General features: G+C 55.6%; 1 protein-coding gene across 3 annotated transcripts in view; it reads left to right on the forward strand.

The window, feature by feature from the left end:
* PALD1 (phosphatase domain containing paladin 1) overlaps positions 1 to 17,541 on the forward strand; it is a 72,601-nt gene extending 55,060 nt beyond the window's left edge. For all 3 annotated transcript variants that reach the window (XM_042908520.1, XM_042908519.1, XM_042908521.1), the window contains 2 exons: positions 15,006 to 15,161; positions 17,044 to 17,541. In XM_042908520.1, the coding sequence (XP_042764454.1) occupies positions 15,006 to 15,161; positions 17,044 to 17,196 (309 nt within the window). In that variant the 3' untranslated portion in view covers positions 17,197 to 17,541. The remainder of the gene's footprint in view (positions 1 to 15,005; positions 15,162 to 17,043) is intronic.
* The last annotated feature ends 4,494 nt before the right edge of the window (positions 17,542 to 22,035 follow it).

Below are 22,035 nucleotides of genomic sequence, written 5' to 3' on the forward strand. Positions count from 1 at the left end.
TGAGTGGCGGGGAGGGCAGAGAGAGAGGGAGCCGAAGGGTCTGAAGCGGGCTTGGCACTGACAGCAGGGAGCCGGGTGCGGGGCTCGAACCCACGAGCCGTGAGATCATGACCTGAGCTGAAGTCAGATGCTTAACTGAGTGAGCCACCCAGGCGCCCCCATTTATCTGTCTTCCTTAGAGAACTGTCTCCTCAGATCCTTTGCCCATTTAAACATTTTTTTTTTTTGTCTTTATTGTTGACTTGCAGGAGGTCTTTATTTATTACAGATACCAGTCTCTTTTTTTTAAAAATTTTTTTTTAACGTTTATTTATTTTTGGGACAGAGAGAGACAGAGCATGAACGGGGGAGGGGCAGAGTGAGAGGGAGACACAGAATTGGAAGCAGGCTCCAGGCTCTGAGCCATCAGCCCAGAGCCCGACGCGGGGCTCGAACTCACGGACCGCGAGATCGTGACCTGAGCTGAAGTCGGACGCTTAACCGACTGAGCCACCCAGGCGCCCCCAGATACCAGTCTCTTATCAGGTATATGATTTGCAAAATTTTTCTCCAGTGGCTGCGATTAAAATTCTTTAGTCTGTCTTCACTTTCTTGATGGTGTCCTTTGATGCATGGAAATTTTACATTTTGACTCATCTATTCTTCCGTTGTTGCTATGTGCTTTTGGTGTCATGTCTAATCATGAGGATTTGCTTCTAAGAGGCAAATAGTTTCTTCTAAGAGTTGTATAGTTATAACTCTTACATTTAGTCTTTGATCCCTCCTGAGTTGATTTTTATATATGGCATGAGATAGGGGTCCAGTTTCATTCTTTTGCATGTAGATAATCCAGTTGTCCTCGTACGTGTGTTGAAACGACAGTCCTTTCCCCACTGAATGGCTTTGACACCCCTAAAGAAATCCACTGACTTTTGAAAATGTGGGGGCTTATTTCTGAACTTTCAGTCCTATTCCATTGATCCATTTGTCTGTTCTGTGCCAGCACAACCCTGTCTTAATTACCATAGTATTGCAGTGAATTTTGAAATTAGGAAATGGGTTCTCCAACTCTGAATTTCTTTTTCAGATTTTTTTTTTTTTTTTGGCTATTCTTGGTCCTTTGCATTTCGAATTTTAGGATTACAGCTGAGATTTTGATGGGGATTGCATTGAACATGTAGGTGACTTTGGGAAGTATTGCCATCTTAACAATACTCTTTTGCTTCATGAACATGAGATGTCTTTCCATTTATTTAGGTCTTCTTTACTTTTTTACGTGATGTGTTATAGTTTCCAGACTGTAAGTTTTATACTTCTTATGTTAAGTTTTATTCATAAGTAGTTTATTGCTTTTGTTCTATTGTAGAATTGATTTCTCAATTTCATTTTTAGTTTGTTCATTGTTATTATATAGAAATACAGTTGATATTTGTATATATATTTTTTAGTATTATTTTTTAAATGTTTATTTATTTTGAGAGACAGAGAGTACGAGTGGGGGATGGACAGGGGGAGAGAGAATCCCAAGTAGGCTCCATGCTGTCAGCACAGAGCCCGACATGGGGCTCCATCCCACAAGCCCTGAGATCATTACCTGAACCAAAATCAAGAGTCAGATGCCTAACCGACTGAGCCACCCAGGCGCCCTGATATTCGTATATTGATTGATCTTACAACCTTGCTAACCTAATTCGTTAGTTTTAATACCTTTTTAGTGAATTCTTAGAATTTTCTATTTATAAGATCATGCCATTTACAAATAGAGATAGTTTTACTTCCTTTTTTGTTTTAAAGTTTATTTATTGGGGCACTTGGGTGGCTTAGTCGGTTGAATGTCCGATTTCGGCTCAGGTCATGATCTCACAGTTTGTGGGCTCGAGCCCCCCATCAGGCTTTGTGCTGACAGCTCAGAGCCTGAAGCCTGCTTCCGATTCTGTGTCTCCTTCTTTCTCTGCCCCTCTCCTGCTCACGCTCTCTCTCTCTCAAAAATAAATAAATGTAAAAAAATAATAATAGTAAAAAATAAAGTTTATTTTAAGAGAGAGAGAGAGAGAACATGAGCATGGGGGGGGGGCAGAGAGCAAGGGAGAAAGAGAATCCCAAGTAGGCTCTGTGCTGTCAGCCTGGAGCCCGACTTGGGGTTCGAACCCACGAACAATGAGATCGTGACCTGAGCTGACATCAAGAGTGGGACGCTCAACCGACTGAGCCACCCAGGCACCCCTACATCTTCCTTTGTAATTTGGATGGCTTTTATTTAATTTTCTTGCTCAATTGCCCTGGTAGGTCCTCCAGTAGAATGTTAAATAAAAGTAGCTAGAGCAGACATCCCTGTCCTGTTCTTGGTCTTAGGGGGCAAGCTTGCAGCCTTTCACATTAAGTATGATGTTAGCTATGACCTTTTTGTAAATATTCTTGTCATCTTGAGAAAGTTCCCTTCCATTCTCAGTTTATCAGGGTTTTTTTTTTTCATGAGGAGGCGTTTTAATATTATCAGATGCCTTTTCCATGTCTGTTGAGATGATTATATGGTTTTTGCTCTTTATTCTATTGACGTGGTATATTACTTTAATTGGATTTTGGATGTTAAACCAGCCTTGCATTCCTGGGATAAATCCGACTTGGTCATGATGTGTATCTTTATGTTGCTAGATTTGGTTTGTTGAAGATTTTTGCGTCAGATTTGTAGGAGATACTGGTTCGTAGTTTTCTTTTTCCTTTGATGTCTTTGTTTGGTTTGGCATTAGGGTGCTGCTGGCCTCATGGAATGTCACTGTCTCACTTTTGCAGAGGAGATTGACGCTTAGACCGGAGAGAGGCCATCATAAGAGCATTAGTCAGCTCGGGCGGCCACAACAAAATACCACAGACCACATGGCCTAAGCAACAGAAACTTATTTTCTCACGATGTGAATGCTGGAAAGCCCAGGATGAAGGTTCTGACCGATTTGGTTTCTAGTGAGTGCTCTCATCCTTCATGCATATGGCCGCCTTCTCATCGTGTCCCCTTATGGCCTTTCCCTGGTGCCTGTATGTGGACAGATAGCAGGGAGGGAGAGAGAAAGGCATGGGCCTTCTGGTACCTTTTTTTTTATAAGGACACTAACCTTAGAGGTCCCAGAACTGCAGGAAGAGCTAAAAGCAACCTTAATCCCAGTGGTGGGGATTTCACAGGCCAGTTTTAAAAAGGGAAGGACCTTTCTAAGGTTGCCAGAGTATAACCTTGTGAAACGTATCCGTTTTCAAGAAAAGGAAGGAAGGAAAGAAAGAAACAAAAAGTTTAAAAACCTAACTAACCATCAAATGTGGTTGGCATTTCATAAAAGAAAGGATGTTTTAGTACCAGAAAAGTAGAATGGACTTTATCTCAGAGTGGAGAACATTCCTTGAGCAGGTTTGCATTTCTAAATTCCTGTGGACTCATGAAACCGGTTATGGACCCCGATTTGGGAATCACAGCTTTTGGCAACCGGGCCTCTATGTCCTTTAGTCAGAAAGGCAGAACACCTCCTTCAAGGTCACCCTGCGCTTGATCTGGCCGGACCCAGAGCACGCGTCCTGCCTGAGGTCAGGCTGGCCTGAGCTGCTCCTGCCTCCAGATTAGAAGGGGCCTCTGGCCCGCTCAGTGCATGCGTGTGTGCGCGTGTGGACTCTGGAATGGAGTTCATTAAGGAAGTGGGTTAGATTGTTCTGGGCTGACTGGCAGAAGGAATGTGGATGTGGGAATGGGAGGGGCCTGGGTTCCGACAGCCTCTCTGACCGCCTGCGTCCCCACCTGCCAGGCTGCGTCAGTACTGCTTCCTGGCAGGGCTTGGCTGGGCACAGGAAGCGTTCAGCTAATGGGGGGGCTCTGAGGACCCCTGCAGGGCCGGAGCATCCTGTGATGTTCCTGGAGCTTCCAAGTCCCCATAGAGACCCTCAGATTTTAGTGCTAAAGGACTTACAGAGCGTCCGTCTCCTCTGTTTGCAGATGAGCTAGAGAGTGGGTTGTCTAGGGTCCCCTGTGAGTTGGTAGCAGAGCGGGGATAAGACACAAAGATTCTCACTCCTAGCCCCAAGCCCCTCCCCTGACCACGTCACCCTTCACCTGAGGGTCTCGGTCCCTGTTGTCCCTGGTGGGCTGCAGGCCTCACTACTTGAGGCTCCAGAAAGGCAGCTGCTTCCTCTACCCTTTCCCTCCCGTGGACTGACTCCTCTAGAAATGGGCAGGTGCATCTCACCCTTGGTACCTGGCTGTTTATTTAAATTTATTTTTAGTGTTTATTTAGTTTTGAGAGAGAGAGAGAGAGAGAGAGAGGGAGAGAGAGAATGAGCGGGGGAGGGGTAGAGAGAGAGGGAGACACAGAATCCGAAGCGGGTTCCAGGCTCTGATCCGTCAGCACACAGCCAGACAAGGGCCACGAACCGTGACATCATGACCTGAGCCGAAGTCAGACACTTAACCGACTGAGCCACCCAGGCGCTCAGCCACCCAGGCGCCCCAAGTACCTGGCTGCTTATTTAAACACAGCAGGCACTGGGGCGCCTGGGTGGCTCAGTCGGTTGAATGTCCGACTTCAGCGCAGGTCATGATCTCACACTCCGTGAGTTCGAGCCCCGCGACAGGCTCTGTGCTGACAGCTCAGAGCCTGGAGCCCGCTTCAGATTCTGTCTCCCCCTGTCTCTGCCCCTCCCCTGCTCATGCTCTGTCTCTCTCTGTCTCAAAAATAAATAAAAACATTAAAAAAAATTTTTAAAAATAAACACAGCAGGCAGGAGGGCTGTTTGTAGCTTGTTATTATAAAGACAATGTTAGACCATAGTTTCAGCTCATGGACACTTTATCTTGTTTGCTGAAGAGTCTTACATCATCATCATATTTCATGTTCACAGAGTCTGTAGAGTGGAAGCACCCAGTGTCACCTGCCGTCCCCGTAGAGGTAGACTGTCACATCGCCCCCCGTTGTGCTCTGGGTGGGTGATGCCACATTGAATGTTGTAGTGCGTGTTGCTCTTTAATCGGTGCAGATAATTAGATAATTTCTGTAGGCTGATGCTTAGAAGTAAGTAAGATTGGTCACAGAGTTGGAAGGTCAGACCTTATTTTTCTTTTAATTATTTTGGAGAATTCCAAACAGAAAATTTCAAAACTGGGAGAGTGATTTCATGAACCCTTGAGTGCCCACCTCCCAGCTTCAGGAATTACCAATCAGGGCTAGTCTTAGTTCACCTAAGGTTTCCCCCCCCAGCCCTCTCCCTGCCCCACCCCCCCAGATTATTTTGAAACAAGTCCCAGACCTCCTGTTACTTCCTCTGCCAGTATTTCAGCAGGTACCTTAAGGGGGGGAGGGATCTTTGATTTTTTTTCTATTTTTTTTAATCTTTATTTATTTTTGAGAGAGAGAGAGAGACAGAGTGTGAGCAGGGGAGGAACAGAGAGGGAGACACAGAATCCGAAGCAGGCTTCAGGCTCCAAGCTGTCAGCACAGAGCCTGACGCGGGGCTCGAACTCACGAACTGTGAGATCATGACCTGAGCCGAAGTCAGCCGCTCAACTGACTGAGCCACCCAGGCGCCCCAGTGGGGTGGGGTCTTAAAAAAAGGTCATTATCATACTTAAAATGACAGTAGTTTCTTACGATCTAATACCTGGTGAGCGTTTAGATGTTCTCACCTGGTCCCACAGAGTCTGTTGGCCTTGGATCAGGATCCATACAAGTGCCACAGCTCACATGTGGCCGATGTGGCCCGTGGAATCTAAAACCGCTCTGCCCGCTCTTCTTCCCCTGAAGTGTGTCTGCTGAGGTAACGGGCTTGCTCACCGGGCATCCCCCAGTCTGGACCCTGCTCGTTGCACCCCCAGGTTTAGCTGGGCCATGTCATGTTGCAGCTCCTGTGCTCCCTGTCCCCGGGTAGAGCCAGAGGCTCGATCAGATTTGGCTTGGTTTCGGCCAGCAGAGTCACAGGGGTGCTGTGTGCCGCCACGTGGGCTCAGAAGGCCCTGTGGTCTCTTCTGTGACCTGGCAGCTGCAGCTGCTCGTCCCCTGCGCTCTTTACTTCATTGAGGGTTTGCAAAATAGGGATATGCTGGCTCTCTCGTTCCCTCTCCATGAATTAACTACAGTACTTACGGAAAGATACTTGCCCGGGGTGCAGGGGAGGCAGGAAGGCAGGCCCTGAGCTTGGGTTTTCACTTGATTTGCTCCTGTTCAAAGGAGGTTTGGGAGGAGCTTCTCTAAAGCCAAGAGGAAGGCTGTTGGGGTTGGTGAGCCCTAAGGTCCCTCCAGAGTCGGATAGACCTGCAGTCGGTGATGAGGGTCTGGGTGACCTGGGTGGGCCGGGAGAAGAAAGATGGAGGGGCTCCTGGGGGGAGGCTGGGAGTTGTTAGAGGCCAGTGCTGGAGGCCAGGGGACCCAGTCCCCATGTGTCCCCACTGGGAACCTGCGTGGGAGGCGCCCCCAGCAGCGGGGGTACTCCTGGCTCAGTCCTTACTCTCTACCTGTGCCTGATGAAGGGCAGACCGTAACAGTGCCTCTATTTTGTATCTGAGGAAGGGAGGCACTGGGCTTGCCCAAGAACCCACAGCTGGTGGGTGGCAGGAGGAGAGAGAGGCCCCAGACCGACTCTCAGGTCACGTCCACTCTGGGTGCCACACGGCTTCCCAAGTCGGAGGCAGTCACACCTCCCTCCCACCTCAAGCCCTGCTGTGGGGGAAAAGAACAACTAGAAACTTGCCCTTGTATTCCCAGCCTCAGAAGGCCGGAGGGTAGGAGCGTATCCCAGCCTCGGGTCACAGGTATAGGAGTGGGGTGGGGGGGTGGGACCAAAGCTGCATACACATTTTCCATGGAGACAGGCCTTCCCTGGTGTACTAACAGTCTGGGCCGCCCTCTCTGCCTGGGCCCGACTCGGGCTGCCTGGCCTCTGTGGGTTGCAGCTCAGTGATGCCTCCCCCATTCTCTAGAGCGTCAGTGACAGTGGGTCAGGGCCTGATCAGTCCTATGCGTGTGAGGGGGCCAGAATGCTCAGGGCATTTAGAAAACCACGTCGAAAGGAAAAAAAGAGAAAACTCTTTGAACTAAGCCACTCCTTGAGGTTTCGATAGAGGTGAGAAGGCTGGGCCCCAGGCTGAGAGAATCCAAGATGGCCACCAGCCCACAGTGGTGACAGCATCTGGTGAATTAGTTGTTTCCTGCTGGGCCTGGAAAGGGAAAATATTTGTGACAGAAACCAAGGTCAGGGCTCCTGGAGGAAGTCCTGCTAGAATCATTAATGCCAGGGGGCCTTTTCCTTAGCCTTGGCTGGTGACGTTAATTCTTAGTGTTCTGTATTTAACACAGTCTAATGTGTCTCCCTTCTGTCCCTTCAGAAAGAGTTTGAAGAAAAGCTGAGATAAAAGCCCCACAAAGAGAAAGAAAATGTCCTTTGGTCTCAAGTTGAGATTTATTTTATAAAGACTGTAGTGCTTTAACTTTGAGCAGTGCTTTTCGAGTTTTCTCAGAACTTACTTTTTTGTCTCCTTTGGTCCTCAGAGCCGCTGGTAAGGAGATGACAGTGGGATTTACGAGGCCAATTTTACCGAGGAAGGCACTGAGGCCTAATGACACTGTGACCAGCTTGAGGCAGGACCAGAACCTATCTCCCAACTCCTCTGCCTGTGTTCCTTTCCTTCTGGATGACCATGACCCAGGAGGCAGTTTTATTGTGGTGGAGAAAGGAGGGGTCGGCAAGGACGTCCCCAGGCCCTACTGCATGCACCGGCCCGGGTTGGTGCAGAGTTGCCACGAGGTCAGGGATTGAGCTCAGTGTCCCCAAAGTCGAAGGTTATTATCTTATGAAAAATATAGAGTGAGACAGTTTTGGCTCTGAGCCCCAGGTGGGGTCTCTCTCAGTCTCTCCAAGACTCTGGCTTGGCCAAAGCTGTTCCCTGGAGACCTCATTCCAGTAGGTAATGTGTCTCCGGGGCCGGGGCCAGGGCCATGCGATCAGAGCCACCCTGGAATGCCGTGTGCTGTCACGTAAAATACGATGGAGGGAAAGGGTTGCTTCCTAAGGCTCTTTCACACTCAGCCCAAAATTGAGCCAGTGGGTCATCCAGCGGCTGCCAGAACGGGGAGAGGGGGTGTGTGTGTGTGTGCCGCGTGCGTGTGCACATGCGTGCACGTGTGTAGGGCACGCGTTCTCAGTAGCTGAGACCTCTCTCGCTTTCCCTTCCTCCTCGCCGTGTGGCTGAGCTGGAAAAATTTGCACCCTGCAGGGGCGTTTCCTGGTTTATGCAGCAGCAGGCATCCACGGAGCCGGAGCCGTGTGCCAGGCTTGTTTCTAAGTGTGCACCCGAGGCTTGGAACTCGCAGTGGTTTGGGAGGGGTGCACGCCTTGGCCGCGCCCACTCCGCGTGCACGAGACGCTGCCTCCGTGCGCACGGCTGTCGTTGGTAGGGTCGTGGTTGTCACTGGGGCCGCCTCTTTCTGCTGCTTGTCTCTCTTCTGCCGTGCAGGGTCTCGGCTCTGAAACTCTGACCGCAGGCCCTGCCTGGCCCACCTCGGGCTCTGGAGACGCCAGTCTAGTGAGCAGATAGATGGGCGGGAGGTTGAGTAAGTCCTTGTACGATGAAACAGGAAAACTCGGCCCTGCCTTCCTTATGCCTTCTCGTTCTTTGTCCACACTGCCGGTCTGCCAGGAGAGGGCAGTCTTCTCTAGCGACCTGAGGAGCCCTGGGTGTGGGTCGGAAGCCCTGAGTTCTAGCCTGGGCTCTGCCAGCAGCTCCCTGCACGACCTTTGCCACATTGCTTTGGCCTGCCCGGGCCTCTCCTGTGCCATCTGTCACCTGGGGTCACTATTGCTTCCCCTACCTGCCTTGAAGGGTGGTGGTGAGCACCAGCCGGGGTATTAGGTGAGGTGGGAGCGGGTGTGCAGGGGGTGGTGGGCAGTGGGGCTGGGACACCTGGCCAGCCCACTAGGTTATGTGCAGGACAGTGGGCTCCTGAGGGCGGGGACCATGCTTGGCACTGAAGTGCAGAGCCCGGCTAGGGGTGAACAACCTTTGGTGAATGAATGACACACAGAGAAGCCCACGGTGCCAGGTTTAGTCCCTTCCTGCTCTGAAAGTACCGAACAGGAGGTGTTCTTTGGAAAACCGGTTCCTTGTCTACAGGCCGAGGGCCGTTCTCTCCCTTCTCGGGAGTTACAGAAAGCTTCCGCGTGCTTGACGCCCCAGGACAGGCCTGAGGACAGTTTGCAGGGACTCGTAGAAAGCCCCTGGAAGCAGCTGGCACCTATTGCTTGAGGGCCAATGTCCAACAAGGAGTGGGCGGTGTGTCGAACTTTGAGAATGATGGGGTCGGAGCTCTGGGACCTTGCCCTGCGGAGACGAACCAACTTTGAAGGCTGTCTGTTCCCTGCCCAGCCCAGAACCCTGCTTCACCTGGACAGCAGAGGCCACGGGGCCATGCTCGTTCCAACTGAGTGGGTCGGGGAAACGGCAGCAGGGATACTCCAGTAACAGGGGTGTTGTCTGGTCCGGATTGACTCAGGCCGTGAGCCTGGCCCCACTTGTTCCCCTTGTTTCTCTTTTTGGGCTCCGTTTGCCCGGCAGCCTATGCTGTGCCCAGCTCTCCAGGTGACCCTGGCATGTCAGTTCACCTCTTTGACCTTGATCTCCCCTTCCGGAAAGCAGAGGGGTTGATCTAGGTAACCCCAGGCAGTCTGTGATTTAGGGCTTAATAAAAATGGAAGATAGACCCGTTAGTCACTGACTTGGCAGACGTTTACCGCATACCTTCCAAGTGCCAGGCACTGTGCTAGTCCTGGGCATACCTCAGAACGGGGACGCTCCTACCCTCGGGGGACACGCGCTCTCTGAGGGAGACACGTGAGGAACAGCATATGAGTCAAAGTCACGTTGTGTCGGGTAGCGATATGTCTGTGGGCGTAGGGGGTTGCAGTTTTAACATCCGATCTGGGTTAGGAAAGGGCTTGATGAGAAAGGTGGCATTTGCACAAAGATCGGAGGGGGTAAATGGGAGAGCCATGTTGACATCCAGACAGAGGGATATGGCAAGTGCAAAGGCCCTGAGGTGGGGGCTTCCTGGTGTGTTTGAGGGGCAAGGAGGAGGAGCAGGGAGGGGCAGGAGAGGAGGTCAGCGGCTACGTGGGCAGGGGGAAGGCTGGATGGGGCCTGGTCTGGGATCGCAGGGACGATCACACAGACGTTGGTTTCTCCACTGAGTGCCAGTGGGGGCCTGTGCAGTGGGTTGAGCAGAGGAGCCGACTTAAGATTCTAGCGGGATCACTCTGGCACTGTGTTGAGAATAGGTCTCAGAAGTGGGAGGGAGGGTGGCCAGGGAGGCCAGACAGGTGCTTGACTTGAGGTGGTGAGAGGTGAGCTTCATCTGGGAGTGTTTGAAGTGGAGTCAATGAGATGCCCTGACTAGCTGGATGTAGGGCCGAGAAAGGGCGAAGGTAGGGAGAAATGCCAGGCTTTGGGCTGAGCAGCAGGAAGGATGAGCATTAAGACGGGCAGACACACGGGCGGGCAGATTTGGGGAGACCTCAGGAGGTTCGCCTGGGACATGCTCTGTGAGTTTGAGAAGCCAGATCGATATCCCCCTGGAGCCCACAAGCAGGGGTAGCACGGCAGAGTCCGGATTCCCGGGGGTGGAGGTGCACATGTGGGGTCCCCAGTGTCCTGCCTGGAATCCCGATTCCAGATGGCACTGGAAGTGTGAGATGGACTGGGGAGTCCGTGCCCACCCACCAACCCCGTGCCTGCTTCACGCCTAGTCTGAGCCCTGACACTGACATTCAGGGTGGTGGGGAGGAGGGAAGGTGGGAGCCTGCTTAGAGTCCGGTGCCTGCCCCCAGGCTTGTCTTCCAGACCGATCATTCCTTGGGGAGCAGAGGAGGCCGAGAAGGGGCTGGAGCACTCAGAGCAGGCTTCAGGAGAGCCAGGGCTCGGCCAGGGCCTGAAGGGACGAGTGGAGCAGGGCCAGGCCTGGTGGAGGAGAAGGGCTTTCCAGGCAGGAGCAAGGCCGGGGGGTAAAGGTAGAGAGGCAAGAGTGAGACAGGGTGTGGTTGAGCTCGACTGTGGCAAAAGGGCCCAGGGTGGTCAGAGAGCTGAGCTGGGCGTTTGCAATTCCTGTCCCAGACGGGAACTCTGGCGTCGGGCAGTTACTTAGCCTGGCCCGGCCGCATCTGCAAAATGGGACGTCCCTCTTCCTTCACGGGGTTGCTAGGAGGGCAAGTTAGGATCTAACAGTGAGTTCTGGGTGTGATGTGCTCAGCCTGGCATGTGGTGTGCAGTCGGCCCCAGACACACCTGGGGAGGCACATCAGCCCGGCCTCCGTGGGCCTCTTCCATGTGGCCCAGCAAAGAGCAGAGCTTCAGGAGAACCACTGCCTGCCACGCTGGGCCCACGCTGAGGCTGGCCGACCTCAGGCTGGAGAGAGCTGAAATGCCCAGCACCCCGGCCACCTTTCCGAGGCCTCTTCTATTTTAGGGCTCAGGCCCAGTGGATGAGGAAGCCTTGTCCAGCTCCACCACAGCTAATGACAGCCTGGCCGGCCGGGCCATTTAAAAATGGCGCCACTATTTTTATCGACAGGAGGTGGCTGGCCTATCCTCCTCCCCAGACAGTGCCAACATGGGGTGATTTTAAGGAAACCAGGGCCTTGATGGGAAGATGGGTCATTGTCCCAAATCATAGCCTGCGATCATGCAGGAATAGCCCACGGCACCTCGTGGGGGGGGCGGGGTGTCAGTGTCACCTTTACTTGTGGTCCGAATTTAGAGATAATTCTACCCTACTTACCAGTAGGGCTCAGAAGGACACTCAACCTCTTCACCCTGAATATTCCTCAGACTCTGTGCCCTCTGGTGTCTCTGGGAGCAGCAGGCCTCTGTCCCCATGGGAGCGGGGGGCTTGGAGAGGATAGGGCTTGTGTGGCTGGGACATGCTCTGTCCCGGGCCAGAGCCGTGGGCCAACCCGTGGGCCAACCTGTGGGCCAACCCAGAGCTGAGGGCTTCTCATGCCTGTAGGATGTGTCGTTAGAGCTCTCTAGCTGAAAGTAGTTTAAAATGGTTCTTGCCTGGTGGATCTGGGGGTGACTTCCTCTCCTTTCTAAGAAAATGTCGAGTAGGCTCCAGGGATGGAGATTGGGAAGGGATGGGGTGATGAGGGCCCGGAGTAACCACTTAGGGGTCGGCAGATGGTGGTGTATTGGCCATACTTTGTATCTAGGTAGAAACTTCTTTTAATTTTTTGTCCACTTCCTAATTTCTTTTTTTTTTTAATGTTTATTTTTGAAAGAGAGACACAGAGCACGGGTGGGGGAGGGGCAGAGAGAGAGGGAGACACAGGATCCGAAGCAGGCTCCAGGCTCCGAGCTGTCAGCACAGAGCCCGACGTGGGGCTCGAACTCATGAACGGTGAGATCAGACCTGAGCTGAAGACGGACGCTTAACCGACTGAGCCGTCCAGGGGCCCCTCCGCTTCCTAATTGCTAAGCAAAACTGCACTTTTTTGAGCCCCTGGTTGTTGGTCCTTAAAACAAGGCACCTGTCTTTCTCTGCTCCATTCATCTTCCTGCAGCAGCCATGGGGCCATTTCCACCCTCACATCCGCCAGAAGCCTTCAGTGGCCCCTTTGTCCATAGGGTCAGGGCCTGGAGTGGCTTCCACACCCTATTCTGGGCCCCAGCCTCCCCTGTTGCCCCCTCCCCTGTCAGTCTCCCTTGGACACACCTCACTCTCTGACCCCTTTCCTCCCCCTCTCAGGGCACCTTCCTGCCCTGCTTTTTCCTAACCCACCTCTAATATCACCACCTTTTTTTTTTTAAGTGTATTTATTTATTTTGAGAGGGACAGAGTGAGTGGGGGAGGGGTGGAGAGAGAGAGTGGGACAGACGATCTGAAGCAGGCTCCAGACTCTGAGATGTCAGCAGTGAGCCTGATGCGAGGCTCAAACTTATAAACTGAGATAATGACCTGAGCTAAAGTTGGACCCTAACCGACTGAGCCACCCGGGCACCTTTTTTGATGCCCGTCCTGGTCCAGCCCCCTGCCCTGCCTTGGTCCCCTGACCCGGTTGCTCTGGGTACTCTGCAGGTGTCCTCTGCCCCCCACCCAGACTGTGAGTGTCACTGCAGGCAGGGCCTACGCACGCTTCCTCTTCCTGTTGTAGTGCTCTCTCCTGCTCCACAGATGACCTTGGCTCTTCATGGTTTACAGGGGCACCTTATGTGCTGGAGCTATCCCACCTCCAGAATCATGGGGGCTGACAGGTGAAATGGCAGAACTGGGACCAGAGCCCCATCATGTCTCCCAGGGAGTCAGAGCAGTGGTCGTGGGCCCTCCCTGCTCTGGGGCCCCATCCACTGCCCACCCTCCACTCCTGCCCCATCCCTGGGGACCCAGAGCTCCCTCTGGATGGTGTGGGTGGGCTGGCTGTGCAAGTTTCCGTAACCACTGGCTCCATCCCGGGAAGGCTGTTACCTGAGGCAGAAATGGGGGGTAGGGGAGCTCAGGCCCTGCAAACGGTCCCCCTCCAGCTCCTGGTTCTTGGGGCTGTAGGTCATGTCATGTCTGGGGCCTTCCTGCGGCGGCCCGGAGGAGACACACTGGGCTGAGCTGTGTCCCCGCGAGAAGGCTTTCAGCCATGGCCCGGCTGTTGGGAGGCCGCCCTTCCTGGTTCCCGGAGGCCCTGGACTAGCTGTGCCCCCTCCCGCAGATGTTTCTGGCACCCGAGGGAACAGCCTCTGAACTACATCTTCTTCCTGGAGCACAGAGAGCTGCTCTGGGCCCTGGAGGGTGTGGGGTGAGAAGGGGCGGGGGTGAGATGAGATGTCGTGTTCCCTCTCCGGGGCTCAGCCTCCAGGCTGGGCTGCGTGTCTGTGGCAGGTCAGAGGAACAACTCAGACTTGGTGGCAGGGACACTGTCCAGCGGGGAGCTGACTCTGTATGTCTTGGGGTGCCCACCAATGCCCATGCCAAGAAAGCCTCAAGAGGACCCCATTTAAGTCCCCTTCCTCCTAAGCATTAGCCTCCTGTGAGTCTTCTGTTAATAGGTCACTCCTACCCCCAAACCTTCAGCGGCTCCCCCCATGCTAAAGCCATGGTGCTATACCCTGGCCACAGAGAATCACCCGGGGAGCTTCTTGGAACCCTGATGTGTAGGCCCGCAGGCTCCCATCTGATCGGTCTGGGCTGGGGCCCCAGGCATCTGCATGCCAGGGTGGGAACTGGGCTGGAGTAGAGGGTAGGCTTCCACACTTGGCTGCCAGTCCAGCTCCCCTTCCTGTCCCCTCACACCCTCGTTCCAGCCAGGCCAGCCCCTTCCAGTCCCCACCTGCCGGGCACCGGCCTCACCTCTGCACCGCCCCACAGGCTGCTCGCTCTCTCCACCCACACAGCCCAGCCAAATCCCACGCTCTCTGGGAAGCCTATCTTTAACCATGTGGCTGTCCTTTCTCTCCCCAGCATGTCACCTGGTGCTGTTCTCCTAGAAGCTGCCCAAGGTGGCTCGTTAAACAGACTGATGTCCCTCCACCCAGTGCACACACAGCTCTTTCTTCCCTCAGCCACCGGATCTCTTGTTGATCCCCGGCCCTGGTGGCCTTTCTGGGATCTGTCCCAGCCTTGCCGGAGGGTCGGGCCAGGGCCGAGGGCTATATTGACTCCCTTCTGCCCCTGATCCTGAGCCACTTGAGGAATGGGCGAGGAAGTCAGCGAGGGACCGGTTGGGGTCAGAGGCCAAGAGGGGGGTCCCCCTCCCAGACAGCGATACACTCACCTGCCTGTGAGCAGCTGGAGGCCACGGAGCCTGGGCCACGGGGGTGTGGAGGTGTGGGGGGGTGGGTGAGGCCGTGCTGCATCCACAGTCGGAGCCCTGACGGCTTAGCCTTGCCATCTGTTGGCCTCTCCTGTAACCGGGGCCGTGCCCTTGGCCTTGCTGTCTGAATCCCTTCCTCCTGTCCTGGTGCTGGTGCCGAGGGCAGCCGGGGTGTGAGCGTGTGGTGTGCCTGACTCCCACCCCGTGCCGTCTTCCAGGCCAAAGCGGCCAAATCGGAGCCGGAGGCCCGGAGGCTGCAGCTTCGGAGCCTACAGTACCTGGAGCGCTACGTTTACCTGGTGCTCCTCAACGCCTACCTCCACCTGGAGAAGGCCGACTCCTGGCAGAGGCCCTTCAGCGCCTGGATGCGGGAGGTGAGACGCGGGGGGTGGGCGTGGGGCTGAGGCCACCCCTCAGGCACCCGTACTCGGCGGGCAGTCGGGAAAAGCTGGATGAGTGAGTGCCAGAGGAGGAGGAGGAGGAGGAGGGCGAGCAGGCGTGTGGGGGCCCTCGGTGCGTCCCCGAGGCTGACATTCCCCGGTGCTCCATGCCCATTGTTGCGTTCGCCCCTCACCTGTGCCCTGCGAGGGGCAAGATGGTGGCGTGGCCCCTGCCACCTTCCAGCTGTGACCTCGGACAAGCTGAGCCCTCTAACCAGCAGTCCTCAGCAGTAAGATGCATCTTGTTACTGTCTGTGCCACCTCAGGATGTTGTGGGTGGGGGGAGTCCGTGAGACATACCCGGTGCCACCTTCTGGGCCCTGGGTAAGCGGGGCTGCCTTACGTGGCCACTCTTACTCTCCCATTGTACGGAGGAGGAGACTGAGCACAGAGTAAGTACCGCGTTCACGGTCAGCACTAGGGCCAGTCGGTTCGCTGCAAAGCCCACCGTGTCTGGCCTGACACACTGCCCTCTAGTTCCATCTCCACCGTCCCTCTCTCTGCTTGGCCTCCTGGTTCTTCTAGTTCTTCTTCCGGCTTGGCTGGTTTTGGGGGCAGAGCTGCTGCCTTGGCACCTCTAGGTCAGGAGAGAGGCCTCCTCCCCCCGCTGGGCAGAGCAGCCTGTAATTACCCCTCCGCCCGGACGCCGGTCTCTCCTGACCTTGCCGGCCTGTCCTGACGGTTCTAATCCGGACTCGAGGCTGGAGTTAGCTCCCCTGGGGCAGGCGGGGCGGAGAGTGGGAGCTGGTGACCCCGCCAGAGTGGGCATAGGAAGGGCACGGGAGCTTAGGTAGGAGTGCGGGTGAGGTCAGAGCTGTGGGAACAGAGGCAGAGGGACCATGGCAGTGGCTGCTGGCTGCTGGGTAGTTGGGCTGAAGGCAAGCCTTCAGGGCGGTCCTTGGGCAGATGCGTGTTGAGTCAGGAGCCCTGATGGGGGGTGGATCACACCAAGTCCACGTCAGGGCCATCCTCCTGAGCAGGACTGGGCTCGGCTTCCTCTTTGGACCCCTGGGTGGGATGGATGGAGGTAGTGGGGGACTTCAGACACCTCTGCTTGGGCTCTGCTTGGAGAGTAGAAATTGGGGGAACCAGGGGCTGGGCAGGAACTTGATCCCCTCCCCAGCTGAACCTAGGTGGCTCATGTTGGGGGCGTATCAAGGAAGGAGAGAACTGGTCCAGTCCAGAGTGTGGGCTCCAGCCTCTGGGGCCCTCAGTCCCTCCATCGTGGGGATGAGTGGAGGGTGGCGGGGGGAGGGTTGCCTGGGGACCGTTGGTCTGAGTGGAGCCTGAATCCTCCCCATCTCCAAGGATGGTGGAGAGAGAAGGGGGCTGGTTGATGAGTGGGTTGAGTCTAGTGCCGGGCCCTGGGCTGCTGGCAGGGAGCCCCCAGCCCGCCCTCCTGCACTGAGGCCTGCGGTGGAGCTGCCTGGTTCACAGCCCGAACACACAGCCACAGGGCTGTCGCTGGCTCCTGTCTCCCCGCTGCCTTCTGTGCCCCCGAGCATCTCAGTGGGAACATCAGGGCGGCACAGGCACAGGGGCACTTGGCTTCCTGCGCGGCTGTCCATTTCCTTCTTATCTGCTGGGTGCTCTGTGCTCTGTAGCCTTCCATCATGGTCCTAGGAGGTGGAGCCTGTTGTCCCCGTTATAAGGGAACTGAAACTCAGAGCGGCCATTGGCGGTCAAAACACAAACTTGCTCGGGTCGCTGAGCCGAGCTCAGGGAGGAAGGTGTGGTGATGTGGTGGAGGGGGAGGGGGGGGCAGGGTGACCCGTCTCCCTGGGAACTCCGCCCCCATCTCTGCTGTCTTCCCCAGGTGGCATCAAAGGCCGGAGTCTATGAGATCCTCAATCAGCTGGGCTTCCCCGAGCTGGAGAGCGTGCAGGACCAGCCCTTCTCCGGGCTGCGCTGCCGGTGGCAGGAGCGGAGCCACGGCCTTGAGCCCGCCGCTGCTGGAGACTTCCTGTAGGAGGTGCTCCCCCGCCCCTGTGTGCCCCCTCCCACAGGGGCGCTCCAGGTGCTCCTCACTGGGAGCCGTCCTGAGGAACCCATTCCCCAGCTTCCCGCAGAGACTGGAGTGGGGTTGGGACCCTTTTCTAAGAAGAGGTTTTGATAGGACAATTAGTGCACAGGTATACTTGTAAACCACAGGCGCACGGGCCCGGCGTGTGCCTTGCAGACCGAAGATGGCTTCCAAGGAGCTCAGTCCCCAAGTAGCCACCAAACGAAGCCACGCTCCACTTGCACGCATGCGCTTTCCTCTCCCGCTTCCGAGCGGTCCTGACAGCCTCAGGTGCAGAGTCCGGTTCCTTCTCTTTCTTTCTCTTGCTGCCCTCCTGCTCGGCTTCTCCCCTTTTGCTGCCTGAGCACTGCCCTGGGGCCCCCGGCTCCCCGGGGAGCGGACAGGGCTCTGGTGGACTGGTCACTTCAATGGCAGCCTCACCCAGTTCCCTGGCCTCTCGTGCCCCTTCTCCTTCCTTCCCCTTGTCCCTCTCCTGGGGATGGCAGGACTGTGAGGGTCTCCAAGGAGCTGGAAGGGAGGGGTCCTCTCGGGAGGAAAGAGCTTCTGGAAGGTGGATGCGGCCCCGGGAAGAGGCCTGCTCCGTTTCCCGGGCGCCAGGGCGGGAAGGGCTGAGGAAGCCAAGCTCCCAGCAGTGGGTCCTTCTGTACTTCTTCCCTGCCCTGGCGGCCTAGATGGCTCCAGTCCCCATCTGCTGCAGGAGGAGCCCCGAGGACTGCTGGGTGACCCTGAGGGAATGGTGAAGAGGGCTAAGGAGGGTGTGAGGGCTCACCTGGGTTGCAGGCCATCCGAGCTGAGGACCCCCCCGAACTTCCCTCCAGAGGGAACAGAAGGGGCTGGTGAGCAGGAGGCCTCGGGAGCAGCCCTGTCCCGACAGTGGGAAGGCCGCTGGGAGGGGCGGGAGGGCACGGCCCTGTGGAGTTGAGTCTGGCTCTTCCTCTGGGGACCACTCTCCACTGAAGCCCAGGGGCCGGCCGGCCTGAAGGCTGCCTACGCGGCCCTCCCTGGTCGGGTGCGTGCGCTTCTGTGGAAAAACAGGCGGATGTGTCTCTGTTCCCATCTCCCTAGCATTGGAAGGAATTGGGCCGTCTTGGCTGAGATCTGCGAAACTACTGTATGTCCATTCCCTCCCTTTTCAGATCTGTCGGGTTTGTTGATTTTTGCATATATTGGAGAGTTTGGATTTCTTTGCAGACAAGGTCTAGAGGAGGGGTCAGAGCTCGGGCTGAACCGAGAGGGATCCTTTGTGTTTTCACGGTTGGCCCTGACTTTCAGCTGTGCTGGGACCACTGGCCGGTCACTGCGCCTCTCTGCCTCAGTTTCCCCGTTTGTAAAATGGGAGAATAATACTTGCCTACCTACCTCACAGGGGTGTTGTGAGGACTCATTTGTGACTTTTTTTTTTTTTTTGTACAGAGCTTTTGAGCATTAAAAAAATGGCTAAATGTGAAATGTGCCCCGCCTGCTGATGTCTGTAGTGTGGGGCAGATGTTACAGACGTGGTAACAGCTGCGGTGGGTGGGCAAGGTGAGTTGAAAGCACCAGCCCTTAGTGCTCCCAATTCTTGGAGAAGGTAAGTTTTTCCTGACATTCCTCTCCTTCCTTCACGTCCTTCATGCGTTACCGTCTCACTCAGGATGCCCAGGGCTGTCCAGCAGCATAATAGGCTAATTCATACTCAGATGTGAAGGACTGTTGTGTTCAGAGACACGGAGCGAAATGGAATCTCAAGGGTTATGATGGAGGGTGGACCTCAGCCTCTACTCCCTCCTCTCACCCCTGCAGGCTTTCCTTGGCCCCTTCAGGCCCCCAAATGCTCAGACACAATTGCATTGATTAGCGTGTGAAGAGGCAGTGAGGAGAGTGAGGCAGAGAGCAGACCCCAGGCTTTCTCCCCACGCTCTCCCAGGGTTAGGGGAATGAAAGACCTCTGGGTTCTAGTTCTGAGGTCAGCTGGGGGGTGGTCAGGATAGAACCCAGAGCCCCATGTGCTGGAGTAGGTGATCTTCCCAGTCTGGGAGGGAAGGCCTCCTGGGGTTACCTCCCCGCACAGCAGAGTCCAAGGATGCCCCATGTGGCTTCTGAACGCGAGTGTGGAGACATGCACACTAGTGTGTGTGTGTGTGTGTGTGTGTGTGTGTGTGTGCGCGCGCACGTGCCTGGTGTGGGAGGGGCGCTTCTTTGCCTGGGGTACGAGGGTCTGGGTGGGGGGATACGCAGGAGTGGATGGTGTTCACGGGAGTGTCTCCCCGGGTACCCTGTCCTCCCACTGCCCCCTGAGGGCCTGGCTCCCGCACCCTTGCACTGTGTTCTTTCCCAAAGGCTTCCGGGGGGCCTGCCACACCGGTTTGTCCCTGTGCCCAGACCAGACGGCCTTAGGTGGGACCCTGCCTGGCTTGGGGGTGTACCTGTGGGGGCCGATGAGCACACGTGGGCTTCCATACATAAGGGTGGGTGTGTAATTTGGAGATACCTGAAAGTGGGCTGTGGGCGGTGATACGAATTGGTGTGTGGACAGGGACAGCCTGCCTTCCGGAGCCTGTGGCATTTCAGGGAAGAGAGTGAACGAGTCATGTGCACTGGGTATGGGGAGAACGGGTGTGGCACGGGGTGCTGGTAGACAGGAGCTGTGAGGTGGAGTACAAGGTCAGAGTTCAGCCTGGGGCCCGGACTTCCACCGCTCTCTTCTGACAGAGCTTCTAGAATGAGGAAACAACCGAGGTCGTGGAGCCTGGGGGCATACTATGCCTGGAGTCAAGCCGCCTCATCCCAGGACCCCACGGCACCAGTGATCTGAGCTCCTCCTGACCCTGTTTACCCTCCCGGCCTTGACCAGACACTAGGAATGGGCCATATTCTGTGCAAGAGGGGCCCCCAGAGGGCCTTTGGTTTCCCTCCTCATCCCAAGAACCAGTTTAGGATGAACTGGAAAAATGGAGTGCCCGCCCAGAAGTTGCTGACAGGTCTTCCCTGCCGTGTCCAGTAGGGGACCCCCAGCTGCTTCTGCAGAATCAGCACTGTCGTATCTTTATGATGGTTTTACCTCACAAAAGGCTGTTTGCCTTTTTTTCTTTTCAATGTGTATTTTTGAGAGAGAAGGAAAGAGCACGAGCGAGGGAGGGGCAGAGAGACAGGAAGAGAGTGAATCCCAAGCAGGCTTTGTGTTGTCAGCACAGAGCCCGACGTGGGGCTCGATCTCACAAACCGTGAGGTGATGACCTGAGCTGAGAGGTCGAGAGTCCGACGCTTAACCGACTGAGCCACCCGGGCGCCCCAAGGCGGTTCATTTTTTACTCACCTAGATAAAGCATGATCAGCTGCTAGTTGTGAAAATTCGAGCAGTATCTTTGTTCCCCCAGCCCCCACTCCCTCTCCCACCCTCTGGCTCTAGAAGACACCCGTGTCCCTAGAGCGGCCCATGCTGGTTGGGCCTTTCTCCTGGCTGCACTGTCCCTGGCTGTGGCATTCCCCGCCTCTTTGGCCCCCGAATACCATGCGACACACCCCTTTCTCTGCTCAGGCGGCAGGAGCGGTTTGGGCATCCATACCCTGGCAGTTGGATTGTGGATCACCTTGTGTCTCTGAGTCTCCATTTCCTCAACTGTGAATGGGATTAAAATGCTTATTTGGAGGGTAAACTCAAAGTTAATGTAGGGTGCGAGACCCGGAACAAAGGAGCCCGGCTGAGATGCCACCAAAGAAGTGATGTGGACACAGGAGGCTCCTTAAAAGTCAGGGACGCTGGAGCCAGGAGGCAGGTAATGCCAGGGAGTCAGGGGCCGGTGGCAGCCTCCAGTTCTCCGTCCGGGTCTCCTTCCCTCCTAGGGGAGCCGGGATGAGGGGACAAAGGCACTCCTCGGTGTCCCATGCAGCTGTTCTCTGGGAAAGCCATGCTGACTTCTAAATGACCAGAGTGGGTGTGGGGCAGCCTGGTGGGAGGGGTGGTGGGTGCAGGCCAGGGAGAGGCCTTTGGAAGGGCTGACGTGGGGGTGTCCTGGACGAGGCCAGCCGTGGGGGATCCCTGGCTGAGCTAGTGGCCAGCGTTTCTGTACGTTTGCTCACTTGGATTAGGGCAGACCACCCGGCTTCCAGAAAGTTTCCCTGCCTTTGGGTGGCCCGGGACCAAGCAGGGTTGGGTCAGGAAGCTCCAGGGGCCTCTAGAGCTGGGCACCTTCTGCCCATTGTGGTGCTTCTCCAACTGGCAGCCTTCCCAGGGCTCTTCCTTCCCGATGCTCGGCCCAAGAGCACGTCAGGCCACACGGCCGTGTGGGGCCCTTCCTTCCCGCTCTCCTTTCACAACTGTCAGACCCGCATCGTGGGCCCATCCGAAGGCCCTCCCTGCCTTCTTCCCCTCCCCCTTTATCCTTCACAGGGGAGTTCCCCAATAAATCTCTCCTACATCTCATCCCTTCTTGGCGTCTGTCACTCTGAGGACCTGATGACGCACCCTCACTTTTGTCTCGGCGCCCCCCCCCCCCCCCGCGAGAGCAACTGCTTTGTCCCCTCTTTCTGGTGACGGTCAGCTTTCTCTTGGCTCTGGAGAAATGACTGCCTGTCTCCAACTTCATCTGTTCCATTTCCAGCCAGACTCCGTTGTCTGTCTCTTGTACTGCTCTCCCGTCTCACGTGAGGAGCCACGGGTCCTGTTGACGGGGGCCGGGAAATCATGGCTCAGTCTTTGAGGGTAGAGGGGTGCAGGAGAAAGAAGTTGGTACCCCTAAATCTGCATAGGGCGGGGCAAACTTCTGGTTGTTTTCTAAATAAGAGGGCTGCCCATTTCAAAGTTTT

The sequence above is a fragment of the Panthera leo genome, chromosome D2, assembly GCF_018350215.1.
Source record: "Panthera leo isolate Ple1 chromosome D2, P.leo_Ple1_pat1.1, whole genome shotgun sequence".
In the NCBI taxonomy this organism is placed as follows: domain Eukaryota; kingdom Metazoa; phylum Chordata; class Mammalia; order Carnivora; family Felidae; genus Panthera; species Panthera leo.